Source organism: Fusarium vanettenii (genome assembly GCF_000151355.1).
Source record: "Fusarium vanettenii 77-13-4 chromosome 3 genomic scaffold NECHAsca_2_chr3_3_0, whole genome shotgun sequence".
NCBI lineage: Eukaryota > Fungi > Ascomycota > Sordariomycetes > Hypocreales > Nectriaceae > Fusarium > Fusarium vanettenii.
This window is the reverse complement of record NW_003315880.1, coordinates 3,030,349-3,045,615: the sequence shown is the minus strand read 5'-3', so window position 1 is coordinate 3,045,615 and position 15,267 is coordinate 3,030,349. Positions and strand designations below refer to the sequence as shown.

Here is a 15,267-nt window from a genome sequence, read left to right as displayed (position 1 = left end):
TTAAGTAATTTACTTAATATGGGTTTAATAATATTTATAATAAGGCGGGCCAGGCGGCTGTAGTTAGGTGGTCTGGCGTTATGTTAAACGGTAGTCCTTAAGGCAATAGTAGCCTGCCCTCCGGAGCTATCGCTCCCGCGTACATAGGCTTAATATAATACGCCATTTATACCGATAATATGCTGGATAGGGGACACTGTATGGTTAGATCATAGGTAGACTCCCGTAGCTCAGCACGTCCTGTGCTCCCTTAGGTCTCGAGACTTCTGGGGCCTCACGGCCCCCGGACGAAAAACATACATTCATACATATATAATGAATGATTAAAAGTTTGAAGACATTAAGACACTTACTTCACTTTCATTGAGCCCAATAGAATTTTCTTCATCGGCCTATATCCTTTGCATTACGCGTGTTGTTATGGCTAATTTTGGGTTGATTTCATATTGTGATTTTATCCTTTCGCGACGTACGTAATTGTCCATTAAAGGTGACGACTCTCACCTCCTTCTCCTTCGCTAAAGTCATCAACACATCGTCGAGATGACCTACGAAGTAATCCGGCCACCTGATTTGGCAGAAGAATCTCCGACACCAGCCTGGGGCGTCATAACCGCCGCTCGTCGTCGCCGGCGTCGTATACCCCAGAAGCAGAGACCAGCAAATAGGAACACGACGATGATAGGCAATCCTACCATCAAAAACCACACGGCAGAGTTGCTAATATACTGTTGGCCCGTGTCGGGATTCTCTTGCGCAGGTCTAGTGGTAGGAACGAACTCTGGTGGTTTCCACGACGGAATCAGCTCGTTGTTGGTCAGCGTGGGCGGCTGTGGTGAGAGATGGGTCCTATCAGATGAGGCCCAGGTTATGGCCCAGGCCTGGTGGATTATAAGGGTGCCGTCAGGGGGGATGATGCTGTCATCCTGGTCCAGGGCTGACGCTGTCGCTGTTGTCGCTCCATTTTCCTCGGACTCCTCTGCTTTGCTCTCTATCCATCGTCCGCATTGATTGGGGAGCAGTGTACTAGCAAGCTGGCGCTCCCCTTCGAAGTAACTAAAGGTGTAGCCGCCGAGGCAGGGTCGTTGGTCAGTCTATGTCCTGTTCGCTATTTGAAAAGGGCCCGAGGGACGAACCTTTCGCAACAGTAGGCCGTCGAAGCGATCTCGGAAGAATCTGCAACCCTGCCCATATCCCAATAGGTCCACCCAGTAGGGCAAACTGCTGGACGGAAGCTGAAGCGATTCTTCGCCTGGGTATCGTCCCAGCCGGACGGGTAGCATGACGCGATCGGGTCCGACACCAGAACGGGCACCGTAGAACTCCAATCTTCAGTCCAGATGACGCTTGTTTGGCTCCAGTTCGATTGGCAGCTACGCGGTGGTTCGTATGGCGAAGCGAGGTTGATCCGGCCCGTGGCTGTCGCTGTTGCTGTTGCTGTCACTGAGGACGGTGTGGTGTTGGAAGACATGGTTGCCGTGATTGCAGAGGGACAAAATCCGGGGGTTCCAGGGCGCGCGATGCATTTATCTATCCCTCAGGCATGAGGTCGACCAGCGGCGGCCCTCTCGTCTTTTACAGTGAGTGGGCCGGCCTTGAATTACAACGAGGCCTGAGCTAGGTGTTTTTTTTCTCTCCGAGTTGCAGTGGAGTGTCAACCGACACAGTTTTCAACACGCTACGTCATTGAAACCCAGGTGCGAAATCTACGGATCCTTTTGGATCAACATGTCGTCGACCAACAAGCTCCTGAAACATGGGTCGGCAGCTGCGAACTGTGGCACATGGTCATCATGTGCAAGACAGTGGAGGCCTCTCTATTGTGTCATGCTGTAGGTTATTGTGGCCAGTAGTGCTCATTTGGCCATCTGCACGCTGCAGATTCTGTTGCTATTGTTCACAAAAGAGGTCATCAGGTACCACAACAAAGGACATAGTCATCGACACATTCCGGCATTAAAATCCAATACTATACCGGTAAAACGCCGTAACCTAGAATTAGCTTCGGCGGATGCTGCCACGAGGTTATTTTCGCCTTCTTGTAGAAACAACATAACCGGGACAATCAATACACCACGGCCAATAAGACTCAACATCCCTCCTGGAATCATGGCCAGCATCACGACCAACAAACAACTCATCGGCTGTTGCACAAAGCATTGTGCATCCCTTTTGTCACTCTTTTTTCCCACATTCTTTTGACACTCCAACACCGAATTTGACGTGCTCTCTCTCTACACTCTTTTGACACACTTTCGTCATCCTTTTTACGCTCACTATGGCGTCTAAGAAGCCATGGAGTGCCTTCGCCCTGGCGATGGTGCTCATGGCCAACTTGTTGCCACTGGTAGCAGCGCTCCCGAATCTCCGTATCATGCCCCTCGGAGATTCTATCACTAAAGGGAGTGGCTCCAATGGTATTGTTGGTTACCGAGGCCCCCTCCGTCGCAAACTCCTGAGCCAAGGCAAGGATGATGGAATTACGGTCGACATGATTGGCAGTCTTACAGACGGCAATATGCCTGACAATAACCACGAGGGCCATAGTGGAAGGTACCTGGACGAGATCAACACGTACTGGAAACTATCCATCAAAGCTCGCCCCAACTTGGTTCTTATCCATGCCGGTATAAACAACATGGATAAGAACCGTGACCTTGATATTGCCCTCGATATCTACCGGAATATGATCGACGGCATCTTTACTGAAGCCCCAGAGGTCACTATCCTTGTTGCTCCTGTCATCTGGGCCAACAAGCCGGCTATGCAAGTCAACAGCGACAACTTCAACCCGCAGCTCGAGGCCCTGATCAAGTTGAGGCAGCAGCAAGGAAAGCGTATCCTCCCTGTGCCTATTGATATCGGCCCTGGTGACCTTTGGGATGAGAAGCACCCTAACGATAAGGGCTACGAGAAGATAGCTAATGCTTGGCTTAATGCTATCCTGGAAGCCGACTCTCGCGGATATTTGGAAAAGCCCGTCGCCATGACCGACGATGACGAGGATGATGATGACAATGACACCAATAAATGTACCTCAGCCCCCAAGACATACAGTAAGAAGCAGATTGATCGTGTCGGCGAGTACATGGATTCGGAAAAAATGGAGTGGACAAATTCGGCCATCGTGGGCGTGCAATACGTCACCATCGTCAACCTCACTCCACACAAGTTCATTTACGACATCGATGGCTCCAACTCTTACCAGATGACCAACTGGGACTTTGCCGACATCCCTCAGGGCAAGGCGCGGCAGAACGCCGTGGAATACTCGTCCACGGCGGGGAGCAAGGTGGACAGCAAGGGAGAGGCCTATTACAGCATTGATGGTACACGCGACAAATTTGTGGTACGCGTTACCAACCACGAGTTCGCACTCTACCCCAAACGGATTGTTTTCGACCTGAACGACATGGGAGCTGGTTCGAGAGAGTATAACTGCCCCCAGGTGGAAACACCTGTCACTCTTGTCATTACGGGCAGCGCCGACTACGAACATGGGTACACTATATCACTAGTACACGGTGGAGCAGGCTGGATGCAGAGCATCAAGGACGTTATCAAAGACCGCCGCCTGAATGAGATTGTAATTCCAGGAACTCACGATGCCGGCATGAGCAGGATCAGCAACGGCTTGCTATCTTATATGCCATAATATGCATCTTGGCCTTTGTTATCCGACGTCCCCTTCCGCTCTGTTAGCGTCTAGGCATGCCTTGCCCTCTTCCGCGCAAGGCGCGCTAGGCGGCACCGGGAGGGAGTGCGCCCGGTACCTATGGCTTCGCACTTTCTTTATTCTGGATCGTTTTATCTATACTTAGAATTAGGTAACTAGCCTCAGTGGTAGCTTAAAGGGCGTTGATCTTGACTAGCGCTGGCTCCTATATAAAGCTGTCTAATATATTAGCGACGCTTTTATATTTAAAATCCACGCCGGCTTAAATATTGCCCTTATGATGCTCAATACATAGTTTATTAAGGATCTCTATTGCATTAAAACCCGCGTTATTATATAGTTAGCGCGAGATAATCTTAAGTGCCTTAGCGAAGCTCTTAATAATAGCTTGTCGCTTGTCCTAAATATAGTCGGCGTAGTAGCTGAGATAAGATAATACCTCTATCTCGTAGGCGCTGCTGCCGCTAATGATAGTATGGTTAAGGATAATGCGCTTTATAATTATAATAGCATTATATAATAAGCGCTTTACCTCTGCGATAAATTACTCTGCGCCGCCGCGTAATACTAGGGTACATGTTTTAGCCTTAAAATAATCTTTAAAGAAATTAAACCGCTTGCTATTAATATAATATTCCTTAAACTTGCTATATCTTCTAAGGTATTTAGGAAGGATATTAAAACATATTGACTAGAGGATGGCGCTAATAGCCTAAATAATACGTTTTATATCCTTGTTAGTAATACAACTAGTATAGAAAATATCCTAGTCGGCGAAAAATTGCGTTGTTAGATCGCTGATAGGTAGCTTGCTAAGAATTATCTTAGTACTTATTTAATAGATAGAGTCAAGCTTCTTATAGATAATTTGCTATTCCGTATTGATGATAGCTTAATATTTAGATACCTGCTTGACTCATACCTATATATTATTCTTCTCGGCCTTGAGCTCGAGCTCTATGTTAAGGTATATAATCTTAGGCTAGAGGAATGTCTTTAGCTGTTATTTAAAGCCGGTATATGAGAAGGTCTTCTTAAATGCTACGCCGTTAATAAATAGCGATTCGGTTAATAAGCCGCCTGGGATCTTCTTAACTCTGATTAGCCTCTCATTAAGATCTTCCTAATCTAGAGTAAGGACAGCGTTAATAGCTATTATAATTATTAGGACGGTTAAAGAGGCGATAGAGAGGGGTATACTCTTAGTAAAAAAGTCTATATTGCGCTTGATTAACTTGCTCATTCTGGTAGTAGCTGTTAGCTTGCTGAGGGTCTCTCTCTTATCTACTATGCTCGTATTAATTGCGATCTCCTTAATCTTATTAACTGCTATTGCTAAAGCTTTCCTTAGGCCCTTAATAATAGTCTGCGAGTTAATCCCTTATTTAATATAGTCTTTTATCTCTTTGAGTATGCTGCTAGCTAGTATTACTATAGAGGTCGTCTTGTCTTTAACTTCCGCATCCTATGACCTCGCAATATCGACGAGGATCTATGCCGCAGGGTGGATAATTTCTAGAAGCTTTATAATATTAGTTAGGCCCGAAGGAAACGGAGAGCTTAGGGCGCGTACCTTTATTACTGTCGCATTATTATTTATAATAGTTTGCTTGCTGTTCTTATCTACTATTAATAGATTATTTCTATAGGGACTAAGAGTGGACTTTAGGGTCGCTTATATAGTAAGGCATGCGTTAATATTAGAAATAATCTAGCCTTTACCCTAGGAAGTATCTATTCTTAGCGGGGTCGAGTTAGCGCGTATGCTAAGCTTACTATAGAGGCGTATTAACCCTCCTTAAGGATGATAATAGTTAGTATTTAACTGCCGAAGGATATTTTAAAGTATTAGCGAGTTAGGAAAGTTTAATCTAGCGCTTCCATAGCTAAGGTTAGAGAAACTATTACTTGCCCCTTAGAAAGATTTTTTAGGAGCTCTATAGTAACTAGTACCTAGCCCCTCTTTAGGCATAATCTTTTATATAGTTATTCTTAGATTATTCCTCTAAGCTTATTAATAAACCTATAATATATATAAATATTTATAGGGCCCTACTTATTAAAGATCCTAGAAAAATAAATTTAATTATATTTATGTTTTTAATAAATATTAATTAGATAGTAAAAACCAAAGCTATATAGGTCAAAAACTCTTAGGTCTAAACACATAACCCTAACCCTAATCCCTAGTTATCCTATAACTAAAATCTCTTTTACTATATTTCTTATCCGCTATAAACCTACCTACGCTAGAACTTATAAGCTATTAGCTAGCTATTAGGGGTAGTGCTAATATACCTATTCTAACCTATAAGTTAGAAACCAGGCCTAGAGTAATTATTATTATAGTAATATAATTTAGATTTAATAAGATCTATAGTCTCGTTATAGTAAGGGCATAGAATTAATACTATTATAAAGGTTAAGGAAAATACGAGGTAGTTATAGAGAAACTTAATAATATAAACTAGCTATATAAAGTATATTAAGAACTTAGTTTATTATCTAGGGGAAAGTTTAAGTTAAAAAAGACTTATATAAAGTTATATTAGCTCTTTCGCTAGATAGATACATTAAATATATATAATGCGAGTAATAATAAAAGGAATATTATAATAAAGATAATACTTTATATATAAAGCTAGTATATAGTTAGGCGCTATATAGTCCTTAGCGAGGCCTCGCGCCGAGCGACTAATAGCTTTCTCTAATATATATTTCTAAAAAAGAGTATAAAGAGTCGAATTCTATAGGTATTTATTAGGCGCTTCTTAGTAATAATAAGCCTAGGTTTAAGATAAGTATATCGCCCGGGCTAATAGATATAGGTCAAGGTATTAGTAATAATATTATAGAGCGCGCCCGAATATAAATTAAGTAAAGTAGCTTATGTCCTTAGGCTAACTAGAGCTAGCCTCCTCTAAGTGCTTTATCGCCCCTAGAACAAATAGGCTACTTTACCCGCTAGAATATCCTTAAAGGCCTATTAATAGGCCCTATTAGTAGTTGCCCGTGCTATTAATACCTATTAAATTATTTTACTTTATTAAGCTATCTTAATTATAACTAACTTATTATATTAGTCCTAGTTAATAGCAGTAGCAGCTCTAGTACTAATTAGACATAGCTACTAATTAGGACCATAGCCTAGTGGGATCTATTATTACTATTATATATATAAGCCCTAGATTACTAGATAGGAATATATAGACTTATAGCTTAATATAGATAGCTTTATATACTTAACTAAGCCTATCTTATATATTAAATTAAAGATAATAGTTATACTCGGGAGGTATTTTATTAAATAGAGTTAGGTAATAATTTATTATTTATATATATATATATTTTATTAAGTGCCCTAGAATTCTATATCTTAGAAGAATACGAGTACTTATAATTAAAGCTATGTATCCCTAGGGAAAACCCTCGCAGGAGAAAAACCTAAGGCGGCTAGAAAGCTGCTCTGTAGATGGGGCAGTTGCCTCGTTCCATAGTCTCTAGTTAAGCTTTATACCGTTTTGACCTAGTGATTGTGTCCAGTGGTCTCAGCAAGTAAGACTAATCGTCGAGGCCTGCTTGTGACCCGGGCGGCAGCCGAGGCTATAGAAGAAAGAGGCCCTCTCGGTAGTATATAACTATAGAGGTCGGTTATGTACCTCTGAGGGTTTGGACGCTCTCTGATTTAGATACGCTCCCGATGCGTGCTACCCTAGGACGGGGCATAGTAGCTAACTAATAATAGCAATAATAATAATAACGATAATAATAATAAAAGTCCTTATTTAATACTAAACCTAACCCTAACTATTAGTTATAGACATAGCTTAATTATATTAATAAGTATTAAAATATTAAGTAATATTATTAAATTATTATGAAAACTATTATTAATATTATTATTATTACTTATTTATATAAGCTAAGATATATATTTTATATTTAATTAAATAAATTTAATATATTAAATTTATAAAAAAAAAATTTATTAAATTTAAACTTTTATAATATAATAATTTCTATAGCTTAATTATTATTATTTAACTTTATTTTACTTAAAAAGGGAATTAAAATATCTTAATTAAAATCTTAATAAGTTTAATAATAAAGGCTTTATACCTAAAGCCTAAGGTCTTAATAGGCTTAAATTAATAAGGTTTATCTATATAATTATTAATACCTTTAATAATAGCTCTATTCGCAATAAATGAATTATATCTTAACTAGCTAAAGAGGTTAATATCCTCTTCCCATAGTAGCTCTCCCCTTTATTATTAACCTTCTAATTATCTTTATAATTCTCAATTACTTAAAGAGGTATAAATCGCTTCTATTATCCTCATAAGAGAAGGTTTAACTATAACTAATAACCATAACTAATAACTATAACTAATAACTATAACTAACTAGTTAACTAATTAACGACTGGCTAACTAGTTAATAATATAAAAAAGATTATAATAGCCTTTTATAGAGACCTCTAACCAAACGATTATAGCAGCGCGCCAATACCTATCAGCAGGCCTTCTTATATAATTAAGATAACCTTGCCGAAGAGGTCTGTAAGCTTCGCAAAGGCGCAAAAAGCACCCATAACAGGCTACGAGAGATAACTATAGCTTAATTATAATTACTTTTACTTATAAAAAAAGCTATTAATTTAAATCTAGCTAAAAGACTTTTTTTTTACCTTATATAACTTTATAAAAAGATATATAAGCTAGGGATTAAATTTATAACTTATATATTAATTAAAGCCTTTAATTATTATATTAGTAGCTATTAATTATATTAATTTACTATTAAAATTATTATTAAGATTATTATTATTACTTATTTATATAGACTAAGATATATATATTTTATATTTAATTTTTAATTAATTAAAAATTATAAAAATAATTAAAAGATTAATATTAAAATAAAGAATTATTATATTAAAGAATTAAAAGCTTTTTAATTAATTAAAAGATAATTTATTTATTATAAATAAGATTATTTTTAATATATTATTAAAGCTATTAATAATAAGATTTAAAACCTTATTAATTTAAATATATTAAACCTCTTAGCTTTAAGTATAAAGCCTTTATTATAATAATTATTAAGACTTTAATAATAATATTTAATCCCTATTTTAAGTAATATAAATTTAATATATAAAATTAATTATTTATATTAAAATTAAATAAAAATAAAAAGCTAAGTAAAAAAAATTATAATTTAAAATTATAAGTTTTTTCTTTTAAATTTAATTAACTATATACTTATTTTAGTACTTTAAATAGTATTAGACTAAATATTCTTTACTATAGCTTCCTATTTATATTCCCCGCCTGCCTATCTTTGTCTCTATTTTCCTCTGTTTACTACTGTCCCATGGCCGCTCGCAACGCCCAAATCCGAGATTGGATAAATACAGGAAAACATGTGATCTTGACGGATTACGAACATGCTGCTAGCGACCCATCAGCATCGAATTCGGGCGACTTTGACGAAACCGATGCCAACAGTGTTTCGGGTGATGGCAGCTCCGTCGTGTCCTCCACGGCCTCCACGGCTGCGGCGCCCATAGTCGAGAAGCTTCTCGCTTCTGACAACGATGCCCTCGTCCCAAAACAAGCAGAAGTCGATATTGTGTTCCAGAAAGGCAAAGATCTATGGTCTAAACTGGTCACGTCTTCTCGATCTCTACCTGCAACTTCCCTATCGGCAGGCCTCAATGACCCTTCCATAATATTGAAAGACGTCCCCGCACTACCCAAAGCTCTTCCAAGATGCGGCATGCTCGTTGGGCGGCCATTCTGGCATGTACTAGGCATTTCGATCGACCGAGACGATGAGAAACAGAACGAGGATTTCGATTTTCAACATATACATGGCGCGCGCAAACACTTCTGTCTATCCTATCCGACACCAGTTGAGTGTCGCGTGTCCCCCCAAGTCGCCATCGGCAATGACAGCGCTTCCAGAGCTCCGGGGGACGGACCTTACCCACCGGGCCTCCTGCTCTTGACACTCTGTTGGTCCTATGTTTTTTCTGTGCGGTTTTGGGAGCTTCAGGGCAAACAGGTTCTGTACACTTCGCATGCGCTGCAACCCCGGTCGAACGGGAACATCCGCAACCGTCGAGGCCGCATCAGCATATACCTGGGAGCTTCCGCGTCCCAAGGCCTCATGAGATGGCTGTGTGCTCTGCTCGCGCCGAAACCTGGATGGTCGGTTCAAGGCGGAGGCTATGCGCCATGGACAGCATTCTATTCCGGAGGCGTTGAATTCACGATCATTTCCGACGAAGCTACGACGTTCACGCCAAATGGCCAAGCGCCAAGTTCTGCTGAAGCTATAGAGCTTCTCGTAGAACTCGGTTGCTTATACGGATTCGACTCTGCTCAGCACAGTGGCCGCAGGAATGATCCGTTATCGCCAATCGTCGCCGGATTTGTGGCTGTTCTCGCCTTACCGTTCTACCGCGTCATGGAGCTACAACCACAGTTTCTCGCACCAACATTGCGACTAAATCCAACCGAGGTCCGTCCAGGCCCGATACGACAGTATCTCGCCGATCTTCGATATTACATGACGCTTAGCATGCACCCGATGTCGGTTGGATCAATAATTTGGAGCATCTTCTGGCAACCAGATGTGGAGTGTAACGTTGTTAGTCCTTGGCTGAGCTCAACTCTCAGCGAGTTGCGCCCACTTATCGACTCTGGAAACCTGGATATTCTTGCAAAGACCTTTGCACTCCGTCGACCACGAGTTGCTCTATGGTGGCTGGGCATCTTTCTTCTGGGAAGCCCTGCAATCCCCGGCTTAATAGTGCGCTACCTGGAGACGTCGGAAGAGCGTTGGGGATATGCAACCATGGCATCACCTGATACGACTGTTTCTTCGTGGACTGGGTCACCACAGTCTTTCTTAGATGAAGGAACATCACGTGCATACATTGACTTGAACGAGTCGGTATCTAAGGCAGATCTCCTGCGATGTCGGTACAATCTGCGTCTACAAGATACAAGCTCGGCGCTTTTGTCCTGGCAGCCCTTCGGGGTCACCCCGAAGACTATGATAGAGCCTGACCTCTGGCCTTGGCTGGAGTGTCGTTTCGATAGAACATACGAGCACTGGGTCTGGTACATCAAGAAGGGGGAGACAGTCGTCCGTCAGGACGTCCAGGAAGGATTCAGGAAGGACACGGGCAGGTTTGTTGAGGCAGTGACCGACTGCTTGGATGTGATTCTCTTGGATGGGGTTGCGGAACGCAGCACGAACGCGAATTTGGAACCTTCACGGGCAGCTACGCTGCGAATGATCAACTACTGCATGGAAGATATGGCTGGCGATCGAGATACAGAGATATTAATTATTCCGGGCGCCAGAATCCATCCCTGGCTGAAGGGCTGGAGGGGACTGGAAGGATAAAACAGTCTGCCTCAAAGACGGACTCGGACTACCGGCTATCGTGATGGTCTGCAAGCAGCGTGAGATCGGTACCAGAGAGTATCATCGCTAGATTATATCGTTTGATGATACATCCGCAGTGGATCACGAGGTCCCGAGCCCATTTGCGTAACCATCTTTAGAACCCTTAGATCTTACTACTATAAAATTAGCGTCTGTCTGCCCCTGGCTCTCGCGCGGCTGTTCCTGAGCGAATTGCAGCAACCCACTTGGGCTGATGTAGGCACCAGGCAGCTGGCCCAGCGATATTGCCTTCACTTCAGTCTTTCGGAAGCTGTGAGAGCATTATACGGCAAACACTAGGAAACCTAGAGCATAACAAAGCCCAGAGCATAGCCTCTAATTTCCGAGATTTCGGAGTGCCTTCCTTCTGCTATCGACCTTTTTTCCAAGGTGTACATAGCTGTCGATGCTCTAGATGAGCTTCAAGTATCAGGTGGCCGTCGACCCAGGTTCCTCAAAAACCTACTTGCGCTGTAGAGAAGCACAGGATTTAACCTCCTAGTGACATCCAGGCACATTCCAGACATACAGAATTAGTTTAAAGAGGCCGCAGTCTACGATATCGCCGCGAACGAGGAGGATGTCCAGAGTTGTGTCGACGACCAACTGCAGTACATGCAAGACTTTGTGCAGAATGATTCCAAATTGTAAAACAATATCAAAAGAACCATCTCTGAGGCGCATAGCGGAATGTCGGTACCGGTTCTTCTGAAATCCTATGATATGGGAGGCTAATTGTGATGCCAGGTTCCGTGTCGCTGTCTCTCATCTCACAATCCTGGCCGAGCAGCCTACGGTCGGAGACTTGGAGCTCGCACTACTGGATCTGCCTCGCGGTTTCTGCGATATTTATGGCTAATCTACTAAAAGAAGAGACCGACAAAGCACGGCGTTTCGGAAGCTGGCTAAAAAGGTCCTTGCTTGTGTAGCCTTCGCGAGACGGCCCGTCAACGTCTTAGAGCTCCTCTGCGCCGTCGCAGATCGACCAGGGACACAAGATATCGACGAAAGGCTATTACCGTCCGTTGATACAATTGTGTCGGTTTCCGAGGGCTTGCTATCCTACGACCCTGAGTCTAGGGAACTCAGCCTGGTTCACCACACACTCCAAGGGTACCTCGAACATCAGGCCGTAGTGATAGGTTGGTTCCAAGAGGCTCCAAAGAGTGTGGCAAATGGTTCCATTGCTGGCTTTAACTTTGGAGACTTCAGAAGTTGGGGGTTTGGCGGTGTGGCTCAGCCGTTCACGGCGAATCAACTCTTGGGCTATGTCGCCAACAGCTGGGATGAAGCTCGTGGGAGTGAGAAAGGGCGCCAAAATTCGGACGCTTCTTTCATAGGAGAAGCGAACAGCGTCAAAATAGAGGCTGGGAGTGATACCGCGTTGGATAGAAATATGTCGTGGTTGTTGCTTTCTCGTAGAAGCTATTGACTGATGGAAGGGAAAGGGATCGCTCACAATTCCTGTTTATCGTGGCCCTTTCATGGGACGGTGATTTTGGCATCAATCATTCTTATTATACAAGGTGTTTCTATGGTTATCAATACAATTCATGCCTGCCGTCATGCAGAAATCATGAATAATAATACAACTGCTAGGTCAAGACTCCTGCACGCTAGAGGTCTGTTGTCCCTCGTCATGACCGTGGGCCATCATCTCGCAGCTTTGCTCGGGGCACCTTCTCATCAAATGCCCCCCGACTCTTCTATTACCTCATCCAGCTCTTTATAGAATAATAATAACTCTTCCGGTAGAAAGCCATGAAAGTCAGACATATCATCCTCGGTGTCTCTTGGCGATGGCACTGTCGTTGTGTCCTCATCCGTGTAGACCTCCGGACGCAAAGCCGGGCTACTGAATGCCTGGAATACCAGAGCCAGAGAGCCCGTCGGACTGCTGCGTGCCTCATGGAAAGGGGGCCTCGGATATCTGGTTCCCTGGAACGCCAGAGCAAGAGAACCGGTGGGATTACTGTGTTCCCCGTGAAAGTGGACGCCCGGATACTCAATTTTGATGCCCCAATCTGCCTTTGTATCCCCCCTGGTGGAAAGAATTTCTCTCTCCAACTCTAGGGCGCCTTGGTTCTCTTCGAGTATAGCCACAGCAGGTTCGGATACGCCCCGTTCCTCTTGGGGCGATTGAGTGCGTTGACCCGGTTGTGAGGAGCTGTCTTCAGAATCCGATGTTGTTGGTGTGTCAGGATATTCAAATGTGCGTCCCCGAGGGGGCAAGAACTCGTCCAGTATTGAGCAAAGTCCGTCGTCAGGCGCCTCTGCATCCTTTTCGTCCTTGATATCGTCTTGACCAGACTGGAGTAGACTGCTCCCGTCGACTTCTCGCCTCTTCATCTCGCAGGCAGGACAGAGGAAGAAGCATCGGGCGCACTTGACCTCGTTCCTAGCGAGATTGCGGTATCCCAGGAAGCCGTCTATTGTATAGCCAGCCTTGAGGTCGCGTGCGTATCTAGTACACAGCTTCAAGTCAGGGTTGGCGCCGAGGCAAGCTCCTGAGCCACACCAGAGCTCAAATGACGACCATCCTGGTCGTCTCGCCGAGACGATGTCGGCCAAAGTTGACTCGCATCCTTTGCAGTAGAATTGGTCGAGGAAGCCTTTGGAGCTGGCTAATAAGGAGTGTAAGTCAATTGTTTGGGTGCGTCGTCCAAGTGAGGGGACATACCTAGGTCTATCTGGGAAGTGTAGAGTTGTTCTGATGGGAACTGAGGGCCTGTTAGTCAAGGCCTTGTTTGTACTCTAGAGCTTAAATACCTCTTGACAAAGTGACATGTCGATTGCGCCGCGGCAAGGTAGCCCCCCTACGCCATGGCAAAGGTGCCATTCGCTGGTGTTTAGTTGCAGCTGGCTCAGCTGTTCCATCGAAGGTATATGTTTCCCAATGCTGACAGCTGTCTTGCCGGCTGGACTGTGAGGGAGAATTTCTCTTTGCACTGGCTTCCTCATGGCCATAAACGACCCCCACACGCTGGCCTTTATTGACGGAGAAGGACTTTGTGGTGTTGTGGGAGGAGTCAAGGATGGTGTTGGTGGTAAAGGTCGGTTTGGAGGCGGCGAGGGGAATTTGAGGTTGACGGCCGAGGCCGGTTGCTTATCAGCATCGTTGCCGTCGCCAAATGTGTAGTGTTGAGGGTTGGATAGATCGTTGCAGAAGATGGGCAGGGCCACAAACGACATTGTCGACATGTTGCCCAGGCTGCGCGCCGAGAGCTTCGAGAGCAGCGAAAGGGCACGCATGTTCAGCACTGAGGACCGATAGGAAAAGACTTCGTCAACACCGCTCGGGACCCTTCGATAGGGCCTGGATGCTTCCAGCGTCTCTTCAAAGGCAAATCGGGAGCTGAGGGCGTCGCTTTGGGGACTGGGGATGGCGATGGATTCGGGCCTCTTGGAAGGCGCTGGTCTGATGGTGGATGCATCGTCGCTTTGGACGCTTCGAACGCTCGGGATAGATTCGATGCTTCTGCCCTTAAGATGGGCGACGTTTGGGGCGATTCTCTTGCAAATCTCCGATAGGTCGGCAATGGCTTCACGGGCTTCAATGAGGGACTCGCTAGATCATGTTAACATTAGTCGACTCAAATCGAATCTCAGGTCAAGAAAGGCACAGACTGTTGCATTATGGTAAGCATCAAATTCAGCGACGCTTGAGCATCTCGCACACGCTGGGCTAGCTGGTTGATTCGCCTGTCTTTCATGGCCCATTCCAGTCGACCACTCATATCCAGGCCCTGCAGCCGGGGATCAGAGAGCGGCCTCAACAGGTTCTCGAGTTGATCGAGCGACGTAACGCAACCGAGAAAAACATTCTGGGCGTCATCGAGGGAGAAGTGGATGCCCCTCTGGGTGTCAAGTCTCTGCGAGTCGAAGAGCTGCTGGAAGCGTATCATGGTGAGACGCATCATCGAGACGTCGCGGAGTGTCGATACAGCGAGGTCGGGGGCATCGTTGACCCTCGAGGCCGTCGAGATGGCCTTGTCGAGGGCCTTGACGATCTCGGATGTGACCGAGATGCCGCCCGCGACGGCTCCAAAGATGGAGAGCGGATCCATTGCACTTGACAGTAAGGTGTTTCCATCGTGGGGGAGACTTCACTCTTCTTTTCTACG

The 15,267-nt window shown here is 44.2% G+C and overlaps 4 protein-coding genes across 4 annotated transcripts; 2 read left to right on the top strand and 2 right to left on the bottom strand.

The window, feature by feature from the left end:
• Positions 1-548: 548 nt before the first annotated feature.
• NECHADRAFT_36784 (uncharacterized protein) lies at positions 549-1,471 on the bottom strand (the record flags this gene model as incomplete). Its single annotated transcript, XM_003052762.1, has 2 exons — positions 549-1,034; positions 1,133-1,471. 2 exons carry the CDS (start codon positions 1,469-1,471, stop codon positions 549-551), a joined length of 825 nt encoding a protein of 274 aa, XP_003052808.1.
• Positions 1,472-2,326: 855 nt separating this feature from the next.
• NECHADRAFT_35306 (uncharacterized protein) lies at positions 2,327-2,980 on the top strand (the record flags this gene model as incomplete). The annotated part of the gene is made up of 1 exon (XM_003053257.1): positions 2,327-2,980. A coding segment is annotated over one exon (654 nt), but the record flags the coding sequence as incomplete, so codon positions are not given.
• A 6,075-nt stretch (positions 2,981-9,055) lies between these two features.
• Positions 9,056-12,002, top strand: NECHADRAFT_78166 (uncharacterized protein; the record flags this gene model as incomplete). Its single annotated transcript, XM_003053256.1, has 4 exons — positions 9,056-10,881; positions 11,293-11,416; positions 11,681-11,790; positions 11,891-12,002. The coding sequence occupies 4 exons, from the start codon at positions 9,056-9,058 to the stop codon at positions 12,000-12,002; spliced, it is 2,172 nt and encodes a 723-aa protein (XP_003053302.1).
• Positions 12,003-12,829: 827 nt separating this feature from the next.
• On the bottom strand, positions 12,830-15,210 carry NECHADRAFT_78165 (uncharacterized protein; the record flags this gene model as incomplete). The annotated part of the gene is made up of 4 exons (XM_003052761.1): positions 12,830-13,767; positions 13,824-13,863; positions 13,913-14,711; positions 14,771-15,210. The coding sequence occupies 4 exons, from the start codon at positions 15,208-15,210 to the stop codon at positions 12,830-12,832; spliced, it is 2,217 nt and encodes a 738-aa protein (XP_003052807.1).
• Positions 15,211-15,267: the final 57 nt, after the last annotated feature.